We start from the raw sequence: 25,696 nt of genomic DNA on the forward strand, positions 1-25,696 counted from the left end.
CAGCTCCGCCCTGGGGACACGGCCCCGCAGCGCAGCTCCGCCCTGGGCCCGCCTCCCGCAGGCCGCAGCCCCGCTTCCTGTCGCGGTCGGTCGGCCGGCGGAAGGTTTTGCGGAGCCGGGCCGAGGCGGCGTGTCGGCGGCCGGGAGCTGCGGTCAGATCGCCGGGCCCCGTCCCCTCGCACACCCCTCGCAGGAGCCCCCGCCGCCAGGCTGCCGAGAGCCGCTGACCCCGGGGCTGGATTCAGCAGCGCGGCCTAGTGCAGCCCCCAGCCTCGGCCTGTACTGCCGCTGCCCACCCGAGGGAGAGCCGGACCGGCAGCAGCGACACCCGCCCGGGCTCACAGAGAGAAGCGGTGGTAAGAAACACGGCTGCTGGAACCCGGGGGTGGGGGGAGAGAGAGAGAGACCCCCAGGGGTGGGGGGCTGTAGAGAGAGAGACCCCCAGGGGATGGGGGGCTGTAGAGAGAGAGACCCCCAGGGGTTGGGGGGCTGTAGAGAGAGAGACCCCCAGGGGTGGGGGGCTGTAGAGAGAGAGACCCCCAGGGGTGGGGGGCTGTAGAGAGAGAGACCCCCAGGGGATGGGGGGCTGTAGAGAGAGAGACCCCCAGGGGTTGGGGGGCTGTAGAGAGAGAGACCCCCAGGGGTGGGGGGCTGTAGAGAGAGAGACCCCCAGGGGTGGGGGGCTGTAGAGAGAGAGACCCCCAGGGGATGGGGGGCTGTAGAGAGAGAGACCCCCAGGGGTTGGGGGGCTGTCGAGAGAGAGACCCCCAGGGGTGGGGGGCTGTAGAGAGAGAGAGACCCCCAGGGGATGGGGGGCTGTAGAGAGAGAGACCCCCAGGGGTGGGGGGCTGTCGAGAGAGAGACCCCCAGGGGTGGGGGGCTGTAGAGAGAGAGACCCACAGGGGATGGGGGGCTGTAGAGAGAGAGACCCCCAGGGGTGGGGGGCTGTAGAGAGAGAGAGACCCCCAGGGGATGGGGGGCTGTAGAGAGAGACCCCCCCAGGGGTGGGGGGCTGTAGAGAGAGAGACCCCCAGGGGTGGGGGGCTGCAGAGAGAGAGACCCCCAGGGGTGGGGGGCTGTAGAGAGAGAGACCCCCAGGGGTGGGGGGGCCAGATAGAGAGACCCCCAGGGGATGGGGGCCAGAGAGAGCGAGACCCCCGGGGGTGGGGGCTGTAGAGAGAGAGACCCCCAGGGGATGGGGGCCAGAGAGAGCGAGACCCCCGGGGGTGGGGGCTGTAGAGAGAGAGACCCCCGGGGGTGGGGGCTGTAGAGAGAGAGACCCCCAGGGGATGGGGGACAGAGAGAGAGCGAGACCCCGGAGGGTGGGAGAGAGAGAGATAGAGACCCCCCCAGGGGGGAAGAGAGGGACATTCCTAGAGGGTGGGGGGGGGGAGAGAGAGAGCTGGGGGTGGGGGAGACCCTGGGTGTGGAGAGAATTAAGCACATTAAGGTCTCTGGGTGCTGCCCCTGTCGGTGGGACTATCCGTGATGTTTTCGCAGTGTGGAGCATGTTGTACTCGTAAGCTTTCCATTCTGGCGGTGGGTGGTGTACGCGGGCGCTCCGGCGGTGGGTGGTGTACGCGGGCGCTCTGGCGGTGGGTGGTGTACGCGGGCGCTCTGGCGGTGGGTGGTGTACGCGGGCGCTCCGGCGGTGGGTGGTGTACGCGGGCGCTCTGGCGGTGGGTGGTGTACGCGGGCGCTCCGGCGGTGGGTGGTGTACGCGGGCGCTCTGGCGGTGGGTGGTGCCCACGGGCGCTCCGGCGGTGGGTGGTGTACGCGGGCGCTCTGGCGGTGGGTGGTGTACGCGGGCGCTCTGGCGGTGGGTGGTGTACGCGGGCGCTCTGGCGGTGGGTGGTGTACGCGGGCGCTCTGGCGGTGGGTGGTGTACGCGGGCGCTCTGGCGGTGGGTGGTGTACGCGGGCGCTCTGGCGGTGGGTGGTGCCCGCGGGCGCTCTGGCGGTGGGTGGTGCCCGCGGGCGCTCTGGCGGTGGGTGGTGACGCGGGCGCTCTGGCGGTGGGTGGTGTACGCGGGCGCTCTGGCGGTGGGTGGTGTACGCGGGCGCTCTGGCGGTGCGTGGTGTACGCGGGCGCTCTGGCGGTGGGTGGTGTACGCGGGCGCTCCGGCGGTGGGTGGTGTACGCGGGCGCTCCGGCGGTGCGTGGTGTACGCGGGCGCTCTGGCGGTGCGTGGTGTACGCGGGCGCTCTGGCGGTGCGTGGTGTACGCGGGCGCTCTGGCGGTGCGTGGTGTACGCGGGCGCTCTGGCGGTGGGTGGTGTACGCGGGCGCTCTGGCGGTGCGTGGTGTGTGCGGGCGCTCTGGCGGTGCGTGGTGTATGTACGCGGGCGCTCTGGCGGTGGGTGGTGTACGCGGGCGCTCTGGCGGTGGGTGGTGTACGCGGGCGCTCTGGCGGTGCGTGGTGTACGCGGGCGCTCTGGCGGTGCGTGGTGTACGCGGGCGCTCTGGCGGTGCGTGGTGTACGCGGGCGCTCTGGCGGTGCGTGGTGTACGCGGGCGCTCTGGCGGTGCGTGGTGTACGCGGGCGCTCTGGCGGTGCGTGCAGTAACCTGGTCTATACGAGTCTGTGTTAACTCCCAGCACTCTCTCAGTGTCTCCCCTCTCCTCCGCTCAGGGTGCTCTCGCGGGCTGAGTTTCACAGGTGCAGTGGCCGTTCTCCGTGTGCAAGCCTGGATAGTGTCGGCAGGCTGATGGACTGTGGGGAGCGTCGCAACCGAGCGCTGTCTGGTCCTAACTCACACCAGCCCACCTTGTTCGGGGGAAGTGTGAAGAGGGTTTCTGCTCCAATCTCTGCCTGTCTTCTACCCCTCACTTCTCGATAGTTCTGCACTGCAGTGGTTGAGGGAGAGGGTCCACTACTGCCTTCTCACGGGCAGTAAATGTGGCTGCGATAGGCTCGTCCACCTCCTGAGAACATTTAAAAAATAATCTGAAATGTGAAAAAGAAATAAAGATTCGGTTTCTACAGCGCCTTTCACAACCTCAGGAAGTCCAAAAGTGCTTTACAGCCAATGAAATACTTTTTGAAGTGTAGTCATTGTTGTAATGTAGGAAACGCAGGAGCCAATTTGTGCACAGCAAGATCCCACAAACAGCAATATGATAATGACCCGATAATCTGTTTCAGTGATGTTGGTTGAGGGATAAATATTGGCCCCAGGACACTGGGGAGAACTCCCCTGCTCTTCTTCGAATAGTGTCATGGGATCTTTTACATCCACCTGAGAGGGCCTCGGTTTAGCATCTCATCTGAAAGACCGCCCCTCCGACAGTGCAGCACTCCCTCAGTACTGACCCTCCGACAGTGCAGCACTCCCTCAGTACTGACCCTCCGACAGTGCAGCACTCCCTCAGTACTGACCCTCCGACAGTGCAGCACTCCCTCAGTACTGACCCTCCGACAGTGCAGCGCTCCCTCAGTACTGACCCTCCGACAGTGCAGCACTCCCTCAGTACTGACCCTCCGACAGTGCAGCGCTCCCTCAGTACTGACCCTCCGACAGTGCAGCGCTCCCTCAGTACTGACCCTCCGACAGTGCAGCGCTCCCTCAGTACTGACCCTCCGACAGTGCAGCGCTCCCTCAGTACTGACCCTCCGACAGTGCAGCGCTCCCTCAGCACTGACCCTCCGACAGTGCAGCGCTCCCTCAGTACTGACCCTCCGACAGTGCAGCACTCCCTCAGTGCTGACCCTCCGACAGTGCAGCGCTCCCTCAGTACTGACCCTCCGACAGTGCAGCACTCCCTCAGTACTGACCCTCCGACAGTGCAGCGCTCCCTCAGTACTGACCCTCCGACGGTGCAGCGCTCCCTCAGTACTGACCCTCCAACAGTGCGGCGCTCCCTCAGTACTGACCCTCCGACAGTGCAGCGCTCCCTCAGTACTGACCCTCCGACAGTGCGGCGCTCCCTCAGTACTGACCCTCCGACAGTGCAGCACTCCCTCAGTACTGACCCTCCGACAGTGCGGCGCTCCCTCAGTACTGACCCTCCGACAGTGCAGCACTCCCTCAGTACTGACCCTCCGACAGTGCGGCGCTCCCTCAGTACTGACCCTCCGACAGTGCAGCGCTCCCTCAGCACTGCAGTGGGAGAGTTAGTCTAGATTTTGTGCTCCAGTCTCTGGAGTGGGACTTGAACCCATGACCTTCTGCCTCCAAGGTGGGCCTGTGATTTATCCAGTGTGCTACAACAGCCTGCTGGTATGTTTGGCAATTAGATTTAGATGTGGGTGTCTGGTACCCCCAGTTGCCCTGAAGGTGATAGTGGCCGTTCTTGAATTTCTGCAACACTGTTTGACCGAGCGGCTTGCTTAATCATTCAGTGGGCATTACAAGCCAACCACACAGTGTGTGCCTGGAGTCACCTGTAGGCCCAGAGCAGGTGTGGGAGTGGGACTGGAGTCACGTGTAGGCCCAGAGCGGGTCCGGGTGGGACTGGAGTCACGTGTAGGCCCAGAGCGGGTACGGGTGGGACTGGAGTCACGTGTAGGCCCAGAGCGGGTACGGGTGGGACTGGAGTCACGGGTAGGCCCAGAGCGGGTACGGGTGGGACTGGAGTCACGTGTCGGCCCAGAGCGGGTACGGGTGGGACTGGAGTCACGTGTAGGCCCAGAGCGGGTACGGGTGGGACTGGAGTCACCTGTAGGCCCAGAGCGGGTACGGGTGGGACTGGAGTCACGGGTAGGCCCAGAGCGGGTACGGGTGGGACTGGAGTCACCTGTAGGCCCAGAGCGGGTACGGGTGGGACTGGAGTCACCTGTAGGCCCAGAGCGGGTACGGGTGGGACTGGAGTCACGGGTAGGCCCAGAGCGGGTACGGGTGGGACTGGAGTCACCTGTAGGCCCAGAGCGGGTACGGGTGGGACTGGAGTCACGACAATCCATCAGATTTCCTGGTTAGTTTTTTTTGGTGCCAAGCCACAAATGACCGGATTTATTGAGTTCCGTTTGACATCTTGCCCTGGTGTGATTTGAACTCATGACCTCAGGTTGGTTAGTCCAGTGCTATAATTACTAATGACCAATAATCATAGAGTCATAGAAAGATACGGCACAGGAGGAGGCCATTCGGCCCATTGTGTCCGTGCCGGCCGTAAAAGAGCAATCCAGCTTAATCGCACTTTCCAGCCCTGTAGGTTACGGCACTTGAAGTGCATATCCAAGTACTTGTTAAATGAGTTGAGGGTTTCTGCCTCTACCACCCTTTCAGGCAGTGAGTTCCAGACCCCCACCACCCTCTGGGTGAAAAAAATTCTCCTCAGCTCCCCTCTAATCCTTCTACCAATCACTTTAAATCTATGCCCTCTGGTCACTGACCCCTCTGCTAAGGGAAATAGATCCTCCCTATCCACTCTATCTTGTCCCCTCATAATTTTATACCTCAATTAAATCTCCCTTCAGCCTCCTCTGTTCCAAAGAGAACAACCCCAGCCTATCCAATCTTTCCTCATAGCTAAAATTCTCCAGTCCTGGCAACATCCTCGTAAATCTCCTCTGCACCCTCTCTAGTGCAATCACATCCTTCCTGTAATGTGGTGACCAGAACTGTACACAGTACTCAAGCTGTGGCCTAACTAGTGTTTTATACAGTTCCAGCATAACCTCCCTGCTCTTATATTCTGTGCCTCGGCTAATAAAGGAAAGTATCCCGTTTGCCTTCATAACCACCTTATCTACCTGTCCTGCTACCTTCAGGGATCTGTGGACATGCACTCCAAGGTCCCTCACTTCCTCTACTCCTCTCAGTATCCTCCCATTTATTGTGTATTCGCTTGCCTTGTTTGCCCTCCCCAAATGCATTACCTCACGCTTCTCTGGATTGAATTCCATTTGCCACTTTTCTGCCCACCTGACCAGTCCATTGATATCTTCCTGCAGTCTACAGCTTTCCTCCTCACTATCAACCACAAGGCCAACTTTTGTATCATCTGCAAACTTCTTAATCAAGCCTCCCACATTCAAGTCCAAATCATTAATATATACCACAAAAAGCAAGGGACCCAGTACTGAGCCTAATGTCTATACTCTGATCTTCCTGGTCAAACCCCTGCTGTTGCAGACTGAGCTTGTGACTGAGCTTGTACCTGCAGTGATAGCCCAAGATTTGCCTCCGACCTCAGTGCAGGCTTAAGACCCTGACACAGTTGTGATCCAGTAACTCAGTCCCTCCTCCTCCACAAGCTGTGGGAGTGAGGGGGTTAAACCCTCGCTGTGGGAGTGAGGGGGTTAAACCCTCGCTGTGGGAGTGAGGGGGTTAAACCCTCGCTGTGGGAGTGAGGGGGTTAAACCCTCGCTGTGGGAGTGAGGGGGTTAAACCCTCGCTGTGGGAGTGAGGGGGTTAAACCCTCGCTGTGGGAGTGAGGGGTTTAAAACCTCCGATCATGCTGGATTAAGCAAACTTCAGATGGCAGGAATATTTTCGGAATGAATAAGAGTGTGAGGGAATCGGTGACTGTAATGCCTGTACCGTCATTTCCTCCCGGATCAGTAAACCGTCCAGCACCAGAGGTTTTTTTGAAAAGGAAACTTTATTGAGTCGAGGAGGGAGTGAGCGGGTGGGAGTTGTGTCAGAGCTCTGCGGGACCTGTGGTCTCACTTGTCACACACACAGCCCTCGCCCCTGGCAGAGGTCCTGCTGTCGGATTTAACCGTTGGCCTGACTGCAAGGTCAGAGGGGAGAGCGAGGAGTTAACACGCGGTAAGGCTGCTCTTGGTGTGAACTCTTGTCTTTATTTGTCGGCGAGACCTCTCAATCGAGCGCTACGTGTGCAGGCAGATCGGGCAGGCAGCTGTCTCCGCTTGTAAAGCTTGATGTGATTCATTGTTTTAAGTGCTGGGGCCGAGGTTTTCACTTCAAGTGTCTCGAGACGAAAACGAGTCCCGATAAAGGCCGCTGGTCAGCCGGCGGAGAGTGCCAGATGCATGTCGGAGTGTAGACTCCCTCGGTTCACATTGTGTGTCCCAGTGTGAGGACAGTGGGTGTCCCACAGGGGAGAGGGGGTGACAGAGTAAAGCTCCCTCTACACACTCCCATCAAACACTCCCAGGGCAGGTACAGCACGGGTTAGATACAGAGTAAAGCTCCCTCCACACTGTCCCATCAAACACTCCCAGGGCAGGTACAGCACAGGTTAGATACAGAGTAAAGCTCCCTCCACACTGTCCCATCAAACACTCGTAGGGCAAGTAAGGTGACTCAACCATGACTCACAAAAGAAATTAGGGAGAGTATTAGATCCAAAGAGGAGACATATAAAATTGCCAGAAAAAGCGGCAAGCCTGAAGATTGGGAGCAGTTCAGAATTCAGCAAAGAAGGGCAAAGAGATTGATTTAAGAGGGGAAAAATAGAGTATGAGAGTAAACTAGCAGGCAACATAAAAACTGACTGTAAAAGCTTCTATAAATATGTCAAGAGAAAAAGATTAGTGAAGACAAATGTAGGCCCCTTACAGTCAGAAATGGGGGAAATTATAATGGGGAACAAAGAAATGGCGGAACAATTAAACACATACTTCGGTTCACTCTTCACAAAGAAGGACACAAATAGCCTCCCAGAAAAGTTAGGGAACCAACGGTCTAGTGAGAGGGAGGAACTGAAGGAAACAAGTATTAGTAAAAAAAATCGTGCTCGGGAAATTAATGGGGCTAAAGGCTGACAAATCCCCAGGGCCTGATAATCTACATCCCAGAGTACTAAAGGAAGTGGCCCTGGAAATAGTGGATGCATTGGTGATCATCTTCCAAAATTCTATAGACTCTGGAACAGTTCCTACAGATTGGAGGGTGGCAAATGTAACCCCATTATTTAAAAGAGGAGGGAGAGAAAAAACAGGGAATTACAGGCCAATTAGCCTAACATCAGTAGTGGGGGAAATGCTAGAGTCTATTATAAAAGATGTGATAACAACACTTGGAGGGCATTAACGGGATTGGACAAAGTCAGCAAGGGTTTATGAAAGGGAAATCATGCTTAACAAATCTACTGGAGTTTTTTGAGGATGTAACTAGTAGAATAGATAGGGGAGAACCAGTGGATGTGGTGTATTTGGATTTTCAGAAGGCTTTTGATAAGGTCCTACACAAAAGGTTAGTGTGCAAAATTAAAGCACATGGGATTGGGGGGAATATACTGGCATGGATTGAGAATTGGTTAACAGACAGGAAACAGAGAGTAGGAATAAACGGGTCTTTTTCCGGGTGGCAGGCAGTGAATAGTGTGGTACCGCAGGGATCAGTGCTTGGGCCCCAGCTATTCACAATATATATCAATGATTTGGATGAGGGAACTAAATGTAACATTTCCAAGTTTGCAGACGACACAAAGCTGGGGTGGAATGTGAGCTGTGAGGAGGATGCAAAGAGGCTCCAATGTGATTTAGACAAGTTGGGTGAGTGGGCAAGAACATGGCAGATGCAGTATAACGTGGATAAATGTGAGGTTATCCACTTTGGTTGTAAAAACAGAAAGGCAGATTATTATCTGAATGGTGATAGATTGGGAAAAGGGGAGGTGCAACGAGACCTGGGTGTCCTTGTACACCAGTCGCTGAAAGTGAGCATTCAGGTGCAGCAAGCAGTTAGGAAGGCGAATGGTATGTTGGCCTTCTTTGTAAGAGGATTTGAGTACAGGAGCAGGGATGTCTTACTGCAGTTATACAGGGCCTTGGTGAGACCACATCTGGAGTATTGTGTGCATTTTGGTCTCCTTATCTGAGGAAGGATGTCCTTGCCATGGAGGGAGTGCAACGAAGGTTTACCAGACTGATTCCTGGGATGGCAGGACTGACGTATGAGGAGAGATTGGGTCGACTAGGCCTATATTCACTAGAGTTTCGAGGAATGAGAGGTGATCTCATCGAAACATATAAAATTCCAACAAGACTAGACAGACTAGATGCAGGGAGGATGTTCCCGATGGCTGGGGAGTCCAGAACCAGGGGTCACAGTCTCAGGATACGGGGTATGCCATTTAGAACCGAGATGAGGAGAAATTTCTTCACTCAGAGGGTGGTGAACCTGTGGAATTCTCTACCACAGAAGGCAGTGGAGGCCAAGTCATTAGATGTATTCAAGAAGGAGATAGATATATTTCTTAATGCTAAAGGGATCAAGGGATATGGGGAAAAAGCGGGAACAGGGTACTGAGTTAGACGATCAGCCATGATCATTTTGAATGGCGGAGCAGACCCGAATGGCCTACTCTTGCTCCTATTTTCTATGTTTCTATGTAAGTACAGCACGGGTTAGATACAGAGTAAAGCTCCCTCTACACTGTGCCATTAAACACTCCCAGGTTAGATACAGCACGGGTTAGATACATAGAATGTAGAGCACGGAAACAGGCCATTCGGGGAGTGCGGGAGGAGAGGGTGGGGTTTGAACCCAGATTCTTGGCTCACTCCACGAACTCCCCTTTCTCAGTCTCATTGTTGGAGAAGCCTTTAGCAGAGGAACTGAAGCCCAATAAGAATGATCGCCTGTGGGACCCGTACCCCAGTGAGAGTCAGTGTGTGTGGGACCCGTACCCCAGTGAGAGTCAGTGTCTGTGGGACCTGTACCCCAGTGAGAGTCAGTGTCTGTGGGACCTGTACCCCAGTGAGAGTCGGTGTGTGTGGGACCCGTACCCCAGTGAGGGTCAGTGTGTGTGGGACCCGTACCCCAGTGAGAGTCAGTGTCTGTGGGACCCGTACCCCAGTGAGAGTCAGTGTCTGTGGGACCCGTACCCCAGTGAGAGTCAGTGTCTGTGGGACCCGTACCCCAGTGAGAGTCAGTGTCTGTGGGATCCGTACCCCAGTGAGAGTCAGTGTCTGTGGGACCCGTACCCCAGTGAGAGTCAGTGTCTGTGGGACCCGTACCCCAGTGAGAGTTGGCGCTCTCAGAAGGGGAGTTGGAATTTAAAGGGAGAAAATCAAGTTTAAAAATAAAAATTTTTCAATTAATTTTCTAAAGAAAGAACAACTTACATTTCTGTAGCACCTTTCACATCCTCAGGAGCTCCCAAAACGCTTCACAACCAATGAAGTAGTTTTTGAAGTGCAGTCACTGTTGTAATATCGGGAAAAGCGGCAGCCATTTGCGCACAGCAAGATCCCACAAACAGCAATGTGATAATGACCAGATAATCTGCTTTCGGTGTTGGTTGAGGAGAACTCCCCTTTTCTTTGAATAGTGCGGTGGGTTGGTGGGTTGAAGGTATCATTGTGTCTGGGGAGTCCCCCCGGGGTAAGGATGGTGGGCATGGGCCCTCCTGTGTCTGACATGGGCTCGCTCTCGTTTGAACTGATCTGTGACTGGGAACGTTTTGCAGTATTGTAGGAATTGGGGGAAGGGGGAAGAGGAGAGAGTGCCTAAATGAGGCTGGATGAGAAAGAGTGAGGCAAGGAGGAACGAGAGGGCACTGAGGGGTAACACAGAAAGTACAAGTGAAGGGGAATCAGCTTAAAGGCAGTGGTTTGATGTTGGAAAGTTATGAAACTTAAAGTTGAGTGAGTGCCATCAGTTCATTACGAGGCGACTCTCCATGCTGTGTATCTGTGTTAATCACTGGTGCAGTGGCTGAACCTGAGTAATGTTGGGCGTGTCGATGGTGAGCACCAACTCTTCCATTGCTGAAAGTGCTTTCACCTTCTCACATCAGGAGCTGGAACCCTGGCTAATTCTCCCTCTCTACACCCCCTCCCAGGGTAACTCAGACCCGTAGCTCACCTCACACAGCACCTCCTGAAACCTGCAACTCAGGACTCACCTGGTTTTCTTTCTCTGCTATTTCTCTGCTCATCCCATGGTATCAGGAGAGCTGTGAATGTGAACACTCCCCCACCCCAAGTCTGGAGAGAGCCTGAAGTGAGAATTCACCCCCTGTGCTCGCCGACCTACATTGGCTCCCAGTCCAGCAACGCCTCGATTTTAAAATTCTTATCCCTATTTTCAAATCCCTCCATGGCCCTCGCCCCTCCCTATCTCTGACCTCCTCCAGCCCAACAACCCTCCGAGATCTCTGTGCTCCTCCAATTCTGGCCTCTTGCGCATCCCCAATTCTCATCGCTCCACCATTGGCGGCCGTGCCTTCAGCTGCCTGGGCCCTAAGCTCTGGAATTCCCTCCCTAAACCCCTCCGCCTCTCTCTCTCCTCCTTTAAGATGCTCCTTAAAACCTACCTCTTTGACCGAGCTTTTGGTCACCTGTCCCTAATATCTCCTTACGTGGCTTGGTGTCAAATTTTGATTATCGCTCCCGTGAAACGCCTCGGGACATTTTACTACGTTAAAGGCGCGAAATAAATGGGAGTTGTGCTTAAATACCAGATTAGTCTCTTCGTAGGGTCCAGTCCCGGGAGTTGTAACGACTGCCCTGCCTGTACCGTACAGTTACACAGCGTGTGTCATACTCACTGAGCACAGCTGTTCCTGTTTTGCCGACTGCTATAATTCCCAGTGACTGAGCTGGGAGGCGCTGCTGAGTGTGGTCGATCAGGCTGGCAACATTCCGAAACCTTCACATCGGCCTCACTGGGAGTGAGGTTCACCAGCTCTCACTCTTCGGCTGAACACCTTAGTGACCCAAGTCTCTGAGTCAGAAGTTTTTTTTTTCAATTCATTCATGGGATGTGGGCGTCGCTGGCGAGGCCGGCATTTATTGCCCATCCCTAATTGCCCTTGAGAAGGTGGTGGTGAGCCGCCTTCTTGAACCGCTGCAGTCCGTGTGGTGACGGTTCTCCCACAGTGCTGTTAGGAAGGGAGTTCCAGGATTTTGACCCAGTCGGGATGGTGTGTGACTTGGAGGGGAACGTGCAGGTGGTGTTGTTCCCATGTGCCTGCTGCCCTTGACCTTCTAGGTGGTAGAGGTCGTGGGTTTGGGAGGTGCTGTCGAAGAAGCCTTGGCGATTGCTGCACTGCATCCTGTGGATGGTACACACTGCAGCCAAGTTTGTGGGTTCAAGTCCCACTCCAGGGCAGTACTGAGGGAGTACTGCCCTGTCGGAGGGTCACTACTGAGGGAGCGCTGCACTGTCGGTGGGTCTGCACTGTCGGAGGGTCAGTGTTGAGGGAACGCTGCACTGTCGGAGGGTCAGTACTGAGGGAGCGCTGCACTGTCGGAGGGTCAGTACTGAGGGAGCGCTGCACTGTCGGAGGGTCAGTACTGAGGGAGCGCTGCACTGTCGGTGGGTCTGCACTGTCGGAGGGTCAGTACTGAGGGAACGCTGCACTGTCAGAGGGTCAGTACTGAGGGAGCGCTGCACTGTCGGAGGGTCAGTACTGAGGGAGCGCTGCACTGTCGGAGGGTCAGTACTGAGGGAGCGCTGCACTGTCGGAGGGTCAGTACTGGGGGAACGCTGCACTGTCAGAGGGTCAGTACTGAGGGAGCGCTGCACTGTCGGAGGGTCAGTACTGAGGGAGCGCTGCACTGTCGGAGGGTCAGTACTGAGGGAGCGCTGCACTGTCGGAGGGTCAGTACTGAGGGAGCGCTGCACTGTCGGAGGGTCAGTACTGAGGGAGCGCTGCACTGTCGGAGGGTCAGTACTGAGGGAGCGCTGCACTGTCGGAGGGTCAGTACTGAGGGAGCGCTGCACTGTCGGAGGGTCAGTACTGAGGGAGCGCTGCACTGTCGGAGGGTCAGTACTGAGGGAGCGCTGCACTGTCGGAGGGTCAGTACTGAGGGAGCGCTGCACTGTCGGAGGGTCAGTACTGAGGGAGTGCTGCATTGTTGGAGGATCTGTACTGAGGGAGCGCTGCACTGTCGGAGGGTCAGTACTGAGGGAGCGCTGCACTGTCGGAGGGTCAGTACTGAGGGAGCGCTGCACTGTCGGAGGGTCAGTACTGAGGGTGTGCTGCACTGTCGGAGGGTCAGTACTGAGGGAGCGCCGCACTGTCAGAGGGTCAGTACTGAGGGAGCGCTGCACTGTCGGAGGGTCAGTACTGAGGGAATGCTGCACTGTCAGAGGGTCAGTACTGAGGGAGCGCTGCACCGTCGGAGGGTCAGTACTGAGGGAGTGCTGCATTGTTGGAGGTGCCGTCTTTTGGATCAGATGTTAAACTGCCCCCTCAGGTGGATGTTAAAAATCCCAAGATACTATTGGAAGAAGAGCAGGGGAGTTCTCCCCGGTGTCCTGACCGATATTTATCCCTCAATGAGCATCATTAAAACAGATTATCTGGTCATTTATCACATTGCTGTTTGTGGGATCTTGCTGTGCACAAATTGGCGGCCACGTTTCCTACATTACAACAGTGACTACACTTCACAAGTATCTCATTGGGGCGTCCGAAGGTCTTGAATGGCCGAAAATAATCCGCCCTGTAGGTTTCGGCACTTCAGGTGCACATCCAAGTACTTTTTCAATGAGTTGAGGGTTTCTGCCTCTCCCACCCTTTCAGGCAGTGAGTTCCAGACCCCCATCACCCTCTGGGTGATTTTATTTTTCCTCAGCTCCCCTCTAGTCCTTCTACCATTTACTTTAAACCTATGTCCTCCGGTTATTGACCTCTCTGTTAAGGGAAATAGGTCCTTCCTATCCACTCTATCGAGGCCCCTCATAATTTTATACACCTCAATTAAATCTCCCCTCAGCCTCCTCTGTTCCAAAGAGAACAACCCCAGCCTATCCAATCTTTCCTCATAGCTGAAATTCTCCAGTCCTGGCAACATCCTCGTAAATCTCCTCTGTACCCTCTCTGTTGCAATTACATCCTTCCTGTAATGTGGTGACCAGAATTGTACACAGTACTCAAGCTGTGGCCTAACTAGTGTTTTATACAGTTCCAGCATAACCTCCCTGCTCTTATATTCGATGCCTCGGCTAATAAAGGATAGTATCCCGTATGCCTTCTTAACCACCTTATCTACCTGTCCTACTTCCTTCTGGGATCTGTGGACATGCACTCCAAGGTCCCTCTGTTCCTCTACACCTCTCAGTATCCTCCCATTTATTGTGTATTCCCTTGCCTTGTTTGCCCTCCCCAAATGCATTACCTCACACTTCTCCAGATTGAATTCCATTTGCCACTTTTCTGCCCACCTGACCAGTCCATTGATAACTTCCTGCAGTCTGCAGCTTTCCTCCTCACTATCAACCACATGGCCAATTTTTGTATCATCTGCAAACTTCTTAATCATGCCCCCTACATTTAAGTCCAAATCATTAATATATACCACAAAAAGCATGGGACCTAGTACTGAGCCTTGCGGAACCCCACTGGAAACAGCCTTCCAGTCACAAAAACACCCATCAACCATTACCCTTTGCTTCCTGCCACTGAGACAATTTTGGATCCAACTTGCCACTCTCCCTTGGATCCCATGGGCTTGTACTTTTGTGACCAGTCTGCCATGTGGGACCTTGTCAAAAGCCTTGCTAAAATCCATGTAGACCACATCAAACGCACTACCCTCATCGACCCTCTTTGTTACCTCCTCAAAAAATTTAATCAACTTAGTCAGACACGATCTTCCCTTAATAAATCCATGCTGACTGTCCTTGATTACTCCGTGCCTTTCTAAGTGACAGTTTATTCTGTCCCTCAGAATTGATTCCAATAATTTGCACACCACCGAGGTTAGACTGACCGGCCTGTAATTACATGGTCTATCCCTCTCTCCCTTTTTAAACAATGGTACAACATTAGCAGTCCTCCAATCCTCCGGCACCACACCTGTATCCAGTGAGGATTGGAAAATGATGGTCAGAGCCTCCGCTATTTCCTCCTGGCTTCTTTTAACAGCCTGGGATACATTTCATCCGGGCCTGGCGATTTATCTACTTTCAACGATGCTAATCCCCTTAATACTTCCCCTCTCACTATGTTTGTCCCATCCAATATTTCACACTCCTCCTCCTTAACTACAATGTCTGCATCTTCCGCCTCCACACATAGTTTACCTTTTTGGTCTCTAATAGGCCCTACTCTTTCCTTGATGTGGAGATGCCGATGATGGACTGGGGTGGACAAATGTAAGGAATCTTACAACACCAGGTTATAGTCCAACAGTTTTATTTGAAAATCACAAGCTTTCGGAGGCTTTCTCCTTCGTCACACTCACCTGACGAAGGAGAAAGCCTCCGAAAGCTTGTGATTTTCAAATAAAACTGTTGGACTATAACCTGGTGTTAGATTCCTTACATCTACTCTTTCCTTAGTTATCCTCTTGCTCTGAATGTATTTATAAAACATTTTTGGATTTTCTTTGATTTTACTTGCCAGTATTTTTTCATGCCCTCTCTTTGCTTTCCTAATTTCCTTTTTAATTTCACCCCTGCACTTTCTATACTCCTCTCGACCTTCTGTAGTATTGAGTTCTCGGTGTCTGACATAAGCTTCCCTTTTTTTGCCTTATCTTACCCTGTATGCTCCTTGACATTCAGGGGGCTCTAGATTTGGCAGCCCCACCCTTTTCCTTTGTGGGAACATGTTTACTCTGAACCCCTTGAATGTCTCCCACTGCTCTGACACTGATTTACCTTCAAGTAGCTGTTTCCAGTCCACTTTTGCTAAATCACTTCTCAGCTTAGTAAAATTGGCTTTTCCCCAGTTGAGAACTTTAACATCTGTTTTATCTTTGTCCTTTTCCATAACTATCCTAAAACTAACTGAGTTATGAACTGGCTGCTGCGTTTCCTACATTAAAACAGTGACTACACTTCAAAAGTACTTCATTGGCTGTAAAGTACTTTTGGGACGTCCTGAGGTCGTGAAAGGCGCTGTAGAAATGCAAGATCTTCTTTCTCTGTGTGACTCGTGCTCTGATCGATCTCTCTCTCTCTCTCTGTGTGACTCGTGCTCTGATCTTTCTCTCTCTTTCTCTGTGTGACTCGTGCTCTGATCTCTCTCTCTCTCTCTCTCTCTCTGTGTGACTCGTGCTCTGATCTCTCTCTCTCTCTCTCTCTCTGTGTGACTCGTGCTCTGATCTCTCTCTCTCTCTCTCTTTCTCTGTGTGACTCGTGCTCTGATCTCTCTCTCTCTCTCTCTCTCTCTCTGCAGGTTCTCACATGCTGTGACATGCGATCACTGTTGCTGCGAGCCAGCCAGGGGCAGAGGATTCCAGCTCGGATCTCTGGGCAGAGGCACACCCATCCTCGGGGTCCAGCAATGTGTGAGCTTCAGCACTGGGAGCGTGGAAAGGATTGAGAGATGACTGAGAGCCTGCTGCAGGGGAAACGATTCTACTGTCGGGAATGGGCCCTGCACAAGCTGCAGCACTGCCTGGACGGCTGCATGAGCAGCCGCAGCAGCGGCGTCCTCATCACCGGGGGGCCGGGCAGCGGCAAGACAGCCCTGTGCAGCGAAGTGCTGTGGCCCACGTCAGAGCACGGCCAGCAATTCGACCTGTCCACCAGGGCTGTGGGCCATCACTTCTGCCAGGCTCAGGACGTGCGGACGCTGTCGGTCAGAGCCTTCGTCCTGAGCCTGGTAGGCCAGATGAAGAGGTGCCCGTTGGTGCAGGGATACCGGGAGAAGCTGCGGGAGGGGATGGTGCAGGCGGTGCTGGAGCCCAGCGAGTGCGAGAAAAACCCGGACGAAACCTTCAAACGGTAACACGGGAAAGCCCCAAGTGACAGCTTGGAGTTTGTTGTCATTGTTTATTGAAGTTGCTAACAGTGCGTTGCATCCCGAACAAGGGGACATGACCTTAAAATTAGAGCCAGGCCGTTCAGGGGTGATGTCAGGAAGCACTTCTTCACACAAAGGGGAGTGGGAATCTGGAACTCTCTCCCCCAAAAAACGCTGTGGATGCTGAGGGTTAATTGGAGCTTTTAAGACTGAGATGAATAGATTTTTGTTGGGTAAGGGTATCGAGGGATATGGAACAAAGGCGAGTAAATGGAGTTGTACAGATCAGGCACAATCTTATTGAATGGCAGAATAGACTCGAGGGGCTGAATGGCCTCCTGTCCTATGTTCCAGAGTTCTGATGTTCTTTGGTTGAGCCGCTGTGGATTGTGGGTTATTCTGGCAAGGCAAACAGGTCTCTCCTCTGGTGTTAACTCTGTGTTTGCCATGTGGATAACCTGCCAGCCAGCCAGCTGCACCCAGTATTAAGCCAGGAGCAGCGAGCGAACTTTGTATTTGTCCTGGCACAGCCTCAGTAATACATGAGGCTGAACCAGACCGTCCGCAACCTTGGCGTCCTATTTGACCCTGAGATGAGCTTCTGACCCCATATCCGCTCCACCTCCGTAACATCGCCCGTCTCCGCCCCTTCCTCAGCTCATCTGCTGCTGAAACCCTCATCCATGCCTTTGTTACCTCCAGACTCCACTATTCCAATGCTCTCCTGGCCGGTCTCCAATCATCCACCCTCCATAAACTTGAGCTCATCCAAAACTCTGCTGCCCGAATCCTAACTCGCACCGAGCCCCGTTCACCCATCACCCCCTGTGCCCGCTGACCTACATTGGCTCCAAGTCGGGGAACGCCTCGATTTTAAAATTCTCATCCTTGTTTTCAAATCCCTCCATGGCCTCGCCCCTCCCTATCTCTGTAACCTCCTCCAGCCCTACAACCCTCCGAGATCTCAGCGCTCCTCCAATTCTGGTCTCTTGCGCATCCCCGATTTTAATCGCTCCACCATTGGCGGCCGTGCCTTCAGCTGCCTCGGCCCTAAGCTCTGGAATTCCCTCCCTAAACCTCTCCGCCTCTCTCTCCTCCTTTAAGACGCTCCTTAAAACCTACCTCTTTGACCAAGCTTTTGGTCACCTGTCCTAATATCTCCTTATGTGGCTCGGTGTCAAATTCTATGATAATGCTCCTCAGGAGTTGGGGGGGGGGGTCTCGGTCTCTGGCTCCCACTGTGGGGGGGGTCTCAGTCTCGGGGTCCCACTGTGGGGGGGGGTCTCAGTCTCAGGGTCCCAATGTGGGGGTTGGTCTCAGTCTCGGGGTCCCACTGTGGGGGGGTCTCAGTCTCGGGGTCCCACTGTGGGGGGGTCTCAGTCTCGGGGTCCCACTGTGGGGGGGTCTCAGTCTCGGGGTCCCACTGTGGGGGGGTCTCAGTCTCGGGGTCCCACCGTGGGGGGGTCTCAGTCTCGGGGTCCCACTGTGGGGGGGGTGGTCTCAGTCTCGGGGTCCCACCGTGGGGGGGGTCCCAGTCTCAGGGTCCCACTGTGGGGGGGTCTCAGTCTCGGGGTCCCACTGTGGGGTGGTCTCAGTCTCGGGGTCCCACTGTGGGGTGGTCTCAGTCTCGGGGTCCCACTGTGGGGGTGGTCTCAGTCTCGGGGTCCCACTGTGGGGGTGGTCTCAGTCTCGGGGTCCCATTGTGGGGGTGGTCTCAGTCTCGGGGTCCCATTGTGGGGGGGTCTCAGTCTCGGGGTCCCACTGTGGGGGGGGTCTCAGTCTCGGGGTCCCACTGTGGGGGGGTCTCAGTCTCGGGGTCCCACTATGGGGGGGGTCTCAGTCTCGGCTCCCCACTCTTGGATCTTGCTCACCTTGTTCTTGGTTACGTTCTTATTTTTCGGTCTGTTTCTCGCCCGGTCAGGCACAGTGTAGATTTAATTGAATTGATCAACGTTGCAATGCCTTCAGGCTCCAACAAACGTCACGGTATCCGTGATGGTGGCCACGTTTTCACAGTTCAAATGATTTTCAACACCTAATGTATCATCACTGACACCGTATGTAAAGCTGACTTTGACCCGTTGCGTGTTCAGTGCTGACTCACAGTTCCAGTTAGGGTGTGACAAGTTATGCTGGAATAACCAGTCCCACCGTGTATGTCCGTCTGTGTCGCTCTGTGTGTCTCTCTCTCTCTCTCTCTCTCGCGCGCGCTCGCTCTCTCTCTCTCTGTGTCTGTCCCCCTCTGTGTCCCCCCTCCCTCCCTGTGTCCCCCCCTCCCTCCCTGTGTCCCCCCTCCCTCCCTCCCTGTGTCCCCCCTCCCTCCCTCCCTGTGTCCCCCCTCCCTCCCTCCCTGTGTCCCCCCTCCCTCCCTCCCTGTGTCCCCCCTCCCTCCCTCCCTGTGTCCTCCCTCCCTCCCTCCCTCCCTGTCCCCCCTCCCTCCCTGTGTCCCCCCTCCCTCCCTCCCTCCCTGTGTCCCCCCTCCCTCCCTGTGTCCCCCCTCCCTCCCTCCCTCCCTCCCTGTGTCCCCCCTCCCTCCCTCCCTGTGTACCCCCTCCCTCCCTCCCTAGGTCCCCCCTCCCTCCCTCCCTCCCTATGTCCCCCCTCCCTCCCTCCCTCTCTGTGTCCCCTCTCCCTCCCTCCCTCCCTGTGTCCCCCCTCCCTCCCTCCGTCCCCCCTCCCTCCCTCCGTCCCCCCTCCCTCCCTCCCTCCCTCCGTCCCCCCTCCCTCCCTCCCTCCCTCCCTGTGTCCCCCCTCCCTCCCTCCCTCCCTGTGTCCCCCTCCCTCCCCCCTCCCTCCCTCCCTCCCTCCCTGTGTCCCCCCTCCCTCCCTGTGTCCCCCCTCCCTCCCTCCCTGTGTCCCCCCTCCCTCCCTCCCTGTGTCCCCCCTCCCTCCCTCCCTGTGTCCCCCCTCCCTCCCTCCCTGTGTCCCCCCTCCCTCCCTCCCTGTGTCCCCCCTCCCTCCCTCCCTGTGTCCCCCCTCCCTCCCTCCCTGTGTCCCCCCTCCCTCCCTCCTGTGTCCCCCCTCCCTCCCTCCCTGTGTCCCCCCTCCCTCCCTCCCTGTGTCCCCCCTCCCTCCCTCCCTGTGTCCCCCCTCCCTCCCTCCCTGTGTCCCCCCTCCCTCCCTCCCTGTGTCCCCCCTCCCTCCCTCCTGTGTCCCCCCTCCCTCCTCCCTGTGTCCCCCCTCCCTCCCTCCCTGTGTCCCCCCTCCCTCCCTCCCTGTGTCCCCCCTCCCTCCCTCCCTCCCTGTGTCCTCCCTCCCTCCCTCCTCCCTGTGTCCTCCCTCCCTCCCACCCTGTGTCCTCCCTTCCTCCCTCCCTGTGTCCCCCTCCCTCCCTCCCTCCCTGTGTCCTCCCTCCCTCCCTCCCTCCTGTGTCCTCCTCCCTCCCACCCTGTGTCCTCCCTTCCTCCCTCCCTGTGTCCCCCTCCCTCCCTCCCTGTGTCCCCCTCCCACCCTCCCTGTGTCCCCCCTCCCTCCCTCCCTGTGTCCCCCCTCCCTCCCTCCCTGTGTCCCCCCTCCCTCCCTCCCTGTGTCCCCCCCTCCCTGCCCTCCCTCCCTGTGTCCCCCCTCCCTCCCTCCCTGAGTCCCCCCTCCCTCCCTCCCTGTGTCCCCCCTCCCTCCTCCCTGTGTCCCCCCTCCCTCCCTCCCTGTGTCCCCCCTCCCCTCCCTCCCTGTGTCCCCCCTCCCTCCCTCCCTGTGTCCCCCCTCCCTCCCTCCCTGTGTCCCCCCTCCCACCCTCCCTGTGTCCCCCCTCCCACCCTCCCTGTGTCCCCCCTCCCACCCTCCCTGTGTCCCCCCTCCCACCCTCCCTGTGTCCCCCCTCCCTCCCTCCCTGTGTCCCCCCTCCCTCCCTCCCTGTGTCCCCCCTCCCTCCCTCCCTGTGTCCCCCCTCCCTCCCTCCCTGTGTCCCCCCTCCCTCCCTCCCTGTGTCCCCCTCCCTCCCTCCCTGTGTCCTCCCTCCCTCCCTCCCTGTGTCCCCCCTCCCTCCCTCCCTGTGTCCTCCCTCCCTCCATCCCTGTGTCCCCCCTCCCTCCCTCCCTGTGTCCCCCCTCCCTCCCTCCCTGTGTCCCCCCTCCCTCCCTCCCTGTGTCCCCCCTCCCTCCCTCCCTGTGTCCCCCCTCCCTCCCTCCCTGTGTCCCCCCTCCCTCCCTCCTGTGTCCCCCTCCCTCCCACCCTGTGTCCCCCCTTCCTCCCTCCCTGTGTCCCCCCTTCCCTCCCTCCCTGTGTCCCCCCTCCCTCCCACCCTGTGTCCTCCCTCCCTCCCTCCCGTGTCCTCCCTCCCTCCTCCCCGTGTCCTCCCCTCCCCGTGTCCCCCCTCCCTCCCTCCCTCCCCGTGTCCCCCCTCCCTCCCTCCCTCCCGTGTCCCCCCTCCCTCCCTCCCTCCCTCCTGTGTCCCCCCTCCCTCCCTCCCTGTGTCCCCCCTCCCTCCCTCCCTTCCTCCCTGTGTCCCCCCTCCCCCCTCCCTCCCTCCCTGTGTCCCCCCTCCCTCCTCCCTGTGTCCCCCCTCCCTCCCTCCCAGTGTCCCCCCTCCCTCCCTCCCTGTGTCCCCCTCCCTCCCTCCCTGTGTCCCCCTCCCTCCCTCCCTGTGTCCCCCTCCCTCCGTGTCCCCCTCCCTCCCTCTGTCCCCCCTCCCTCCCTGTGTCCCCCTCCCTCCCTGTGTCCCCCCTCCCTCCCTGTGTCCCCCCTCCCTCCCTGTGTCCCCCTCCCTCCCTCCCTCCCTCCCTCCCCGTGTCCCCCCTCCCTCCCTCCCTCCCTCCCTCCCCGTGTCCCCCCTCCCTCCCTCCCTCCCTCCCCGTGTCCCCCCTCCCTCCCTCCCTCCTCCCCCTCTCCCTCCTCCCCCTCTCCCTCCCTCCCCGTGTCCCCCTCCCTCCCTCCCTCCCTCCCCGTGTCCCCCCTCCCTCCCTCCCTCCCTCCCTCCCTCCCCGTGTCCCCCCTCCCTCCCTCCCTCCCTCCCCGTGTCCCCCCTCCCTCCCTCCCCGTGTCCCCCCTCCTCCCTCCCCGTGTCCCCCCTCCCTCCCTCCCGTGTCCCCCCTCCCTCCCTCCCCGTGTCCCCCCTCCCTCCCTCCCGTGTCCCCCCTCCCTCCCTCCCTCCCGTGTCCCCCTCCCTCCCTCCCTCCCTGTGTCCCCCCTCCCCCCCTCCCTCCTCCTGTGTCCCCCTCCCTCCCTCCCTGTGTCCCCCCTCCCTCCGTGTCCCCCCTCCCTCCGTGTCCCCCCTCCCTCCCTGTGTCCCCCTCCCTCCCTGTGTCCCCCCTCCCTCCCTGTGTCCCCCCTCCCTCCCTGTGTCCCCCCTCCCTCCCTGTGTCCCCCCTCCCTCCCTGTGTCCCCCCTCCCTCCCTGTGTCCCCCTCCCTCCCTGTGTCCCCCTCCCTCCTGTGTCCCCCCTCCCTCCCTGTGTCCCCCCTCCCTCCCTGTGTCCCCCCTCCCTCCCTGTGTCCTCCCTCCCTCTCCTGTGTCCTCCCTCCCTCCCTGTGTCCTCCCTCCCTCCCTCCCTGTGTCCTCCCTCCATCCCTCCCTGTGTCCTCCCTCCCTCCCTCCCTGTGTCCTCCCTCCCTCCCTCCCTGTGTCTTCCCTCCCTCCTCCCTGTGTCCTCCCTCCCTCCCTCCCTGTGTCCTCCCTCCCTCCCTCCCTGTGTCCTCCCTCCCTCCCTCCCTGTGTCCTCCCTCCCTCCCTCCCTGTGTCCTCCCTCCCTCCCTCCTGTGTCCTCCCTCCCTCCCTCCCTGTGTCCTCCCTCCCTCCCTCCCTGTGTCCTCCCTCCCTCCCTCCCTGTGTCCTCCCTTCCTCCCTCCCTGTGTCCTCCCTTCCTCCCTCCCTGTGTCCTCCCTCCCTCCCTCCCTGTGTCCTCCCTCCCTCCCTCCCTGTGTCCTCCCTCCCTCCCTCCCTGTGTCCTCCCTCCCTCCCTCCCTGTGTCCTCCCCTCCCTCCCTCCTGTGTCCTCCCTCCCTCCTCCCTGTGTCCTCCCTCCCTCCCTCCCTGTGTCCTCCCTCCCTCCCTCCCTGTGTCCTCCCTCCCTCCCTCCCTGTGTCCTCCCTCCCTCCCTCCCTGTGTCCTCCCTCCCTCCCTCCCTGTGTCCTCCCTCCTCCCTCCCTGTGTCCTCCCTCCCTCCCTCCCTGTGTCCTCCCTCCCTCCCTCCTGTGTCCTCCCTTCCTCCCTCCCTTCCTCCCTCCCTGTGTCCTCCCTTCCTCCCTCCCTGCGTCCCCCCTCCCTGCGTCCCCCCTCCCTGCGTCCCCCCCTCCCTGCGTCCCCCCCTCCCTGCGTCCCCCCTCCCTGCGTCCCCCCTCCCTGCGTCCCCCCCTCCCTGCGTCCCCCCCTCCCTGCGTCCCCCCCTCCCTGCGTCCCCCCTCCCTGCGTCCCCCCCTCCCTGCGTCCCCCCCTCCCTTGCGTCCCCCCCCTCCCTGCGTCCCCCCTCCCTCCCTGCGTCCCCCCTCCCTCCCTGCGTCCCCTCCCTCCCTGCGTCCCCCCTCCCTCCCTGCGTCCCCCTCCCTCCCTGCGTCCCCCTCCCTCCCTGCGTCCCCCCTCCCTCCCTGCGTCCCCCCTCCCTCCCTGCGTCCCCCCTCCCTCCCTGCGTCCCCCCTCCCTCCCTGCGTCCCCCCTCCCTCCCCGCGTCCCCCCTCCCTCCCCGCGTCCCCCCTCCCTCCCCGCGTCCCCCCTCCCTCCCCGCGTCCCCCCTCCCTCCCCGCGTCCCCCCTCCCTCCCCGCGCGTCCCCCCTCCCTCCCCGCGTCCCCCCTCCTCCCCGCGTCCCCCCTCCCTCCCGCGTCCCCCCTCCCTCCCCGCGTCCCCCCCTCCCCTCCCGCGTCCCCCCTCCCTCCCCGCGTCCCCCCCTCCCCTCCCGTGTCCCCCCTCCCTCCCCGTGTCCCCCCTCCCTCCCTCCCCGCGTCCCCCCTCCCTCCCCGCGTCCCCCCTCCCTCCCCGCGTCCCCCCTCCTCCCCGCGTCCCCCCTCCCTCCCCGCGTCCCCCCCTCCCTCCCCGCGTCCCCCCTCCCTCCCCGTGTCCCCCCTCCCTCCCCGTGTCCCCCCTCCCTCCCTCCCCGCGTCCCCCCTCCCTCCCCGCGTCCCCCCTCCCTCCCCGTGTCCCCCCTCCCTCCCCGTGTCCCCCTCCCTCCCTCCCTGTGTCCTCCTCCCTCCCTCTCCCTGTGTCCTCCCTCCCTCCCTCCCTGTGTCCTCCCTCCCTCCCTCCCTGTGTCCTCCCTCCCTCCCTCCCTGTGTCCTCCCTCCCTCCCTCCCTGTGTCCTCCCTCCCTATCCTCCCTGTGTCCTCCCTCCCTCCCTCCCTGTGTCCTCCCTCCCTCCCTCCCTGTGTCCTCCCTCCCTCCCTCCCTGTGTCCTCCCTCCCTCCCTCCCTGTGTCCTCCCTTCCTCCCTGTGTCCTCCCTTCCTCCCTCCCTGTGTCCTCCCTTCCTCCCTCCCTGTGTCCTCCCTTCCTCCCTCCCTGTGTCCTCCCTTCTCCCTCCCTGTGTCCTCCCTTCCTCCCTCCCTGTGTCCTCCCTTCCTCCCTCCCTGTGTCCTCCCTTCCTCCCTCCCTGTGTCCTCCCTTCCTCCCTCCCTGTGTCCTCCCTTCCTCCCTCCCTGTGTCCTCCCTTCCTCCCTCCTGTGTCCTCCCTTCCTCCCTCCCTGTGTCCTCCTCCCTCCCTGTGTCCTCTCTTCCTCCCTGTGTCCTCCCTTCCTCCCTGTGTCCTCCCTTCCTCCTGTGTCCTCCCCTTCCTCCCTGTGTCCTCCCTTCCTCCCTGTGTCCTCCCCCCTCCCTGCGTCCCCCCCTCCCTGCGTCCCCCCCTCCCTGCGTCCCCGTGTCTCTCCCTCCGTCCCCGTGTCTCTCCCTCCGTCCCCGTGTCTCTCCCTCCGTCCCCGTGTCTCTCCCTCCGTCCCCGTGGTCTCTCCCTCCGTCCCCGTGTCTCTCCCTCCGTCCCCGTGTCCTCTCCTCCGTCCCCGTGTCTCTCTCCCTCCGTCCCCGTGTCTCTCCCTCCGTCCCCGTGTCTCTCCCTCCGTCCCCGTGTCCTCTCCCTCCGTCCCCGTGTCTCTCCCTCCGTCCCCGTGTCTCTCCCTCCGTCCCCGTGTCTCTCCCTCCGTCCCCGTGTCTCTCCCTCCGTCCCCGTGTCTCTCCCTCCGTCCCCGTGCTCTCCCTCCGTCCCCGTGTCTCTCCCTCCGTCCCCAGTGTCTCTCTCCCTCCGTCCCCGTGTCTCTCCCTCCGTCCCCGTGTCTCTCCCTCCGTCCCCGTGTCTCTCCCTCCGTCCCCGTGTCTCTCCCTCCGTCCCCGTGTCTCTCCCTCCGTCCCCGTGTCTCTCCCTCCGTCCCCGTGTCTCTCCCTCCGTCCCCGTGTCTCTCCCTCCGTCCCCGTGTCTCTCCCTCGGTGACAGTTGCGCACCCAGTGGTGTGAGTGTCGGGGACCTGGAAGTGTGTCGGGGACAGAGTGTTTTGGCCGCTATCACAGTGGAGTTTGTTGTTAAACGTCTGTTATTCCCAGGGCACCATCTCCTGCTCCTCTATCGAGACATAGAGCTGCATCTCACAGCCCCTAATCACATTTGTCAGCCAGTCCTAAAGCACTTCGCATTAATCTTTTGAAGTTTTTGCCACTGTTGTAATTTGACAAACGCAATGGCCATTTTGTGCACAGCAAGATCCCATAAACAGCGACAGGATGAATGACCAGATAATCTGTTGTGGGTGATGTTGGTTGAGGACAACGACTCTTCGAATAGTCCCATGGGAGCTTCGACTTCGATGTGTCCGCCCATTCCACCAGCCTGTCTATATCCTCTTGAAGTCTATCACTATCCTCCTCACTGTTCACTACACTTCCAAGTTTTGTGTCATCTGCAAATTTTGAAATTGTGCCCTGTACTCCCAAGTCCAAGTCATTAATATATATCAAGAAAAGCAGTGGTCCCAGCACTGACCCCTGGGGAACAGCACTGTTCACCTCCCTCCAGTCTGAAAAACAACCGTTCACCACTACTCTCTGTTTCCTGTCCCTCAGCCAATTCTGTATCCATGCTGCTACTGCCCCCTTTATTCCATGGGCTGCAATCTTGATGATAAGCCTATTATGTGGCACTTTATCAAATGCCTTTTGAAAGTCCATATACACCACATCAACTGCATTGCCCTCATCAAAAAACTCTTATCAGGTTAGTTAAACACGATTTACC

At 58.6% G+C, this 25,696-nt stretch overlaps 1 protein-coding gene across 1 annotated transcript in view; it reads left to right on the forward strand.

The window, feature by feature from the left end:
• The first annotated feature begins 49 nt into the window (after positions 1 to 49).
• Positions 50 to 25,696, forward strand: part of ankrd50l (ankyrin repeat domain 50-like) — a 41,907-nt gene continuing 16,260 nt past the window's right edge. The window contains 2 exon segments of the mRNA XM_067985557.1: positions 50 to 356; positions 15,991 to 16,541. Of these exon segments, the coding sequence (XP_067841658.1) occupies positions 16,141 to 16,541 (401 nt within the window). The 5' untranslated portion in view covers positions 50 to 356; positions 15,991 to 16,140.

The sequence above is a fragment of the Heptranchias perlo genome, chromosome 6 (genome assembly GCF_035084215.1).
Source record: "Heptranchias perlo isolate sHepPer1 chromosome 6, sHepPer1.hap1, whole genome shotgun sequence".
In the NCBI taxonomy this organism is placed as follows: Eukaryota; Metazoa; Chordata; class Chondrichthyes; order Hexanchiformes; family Hexanchidae; genus Heptranchias; species Heptranchias perlo.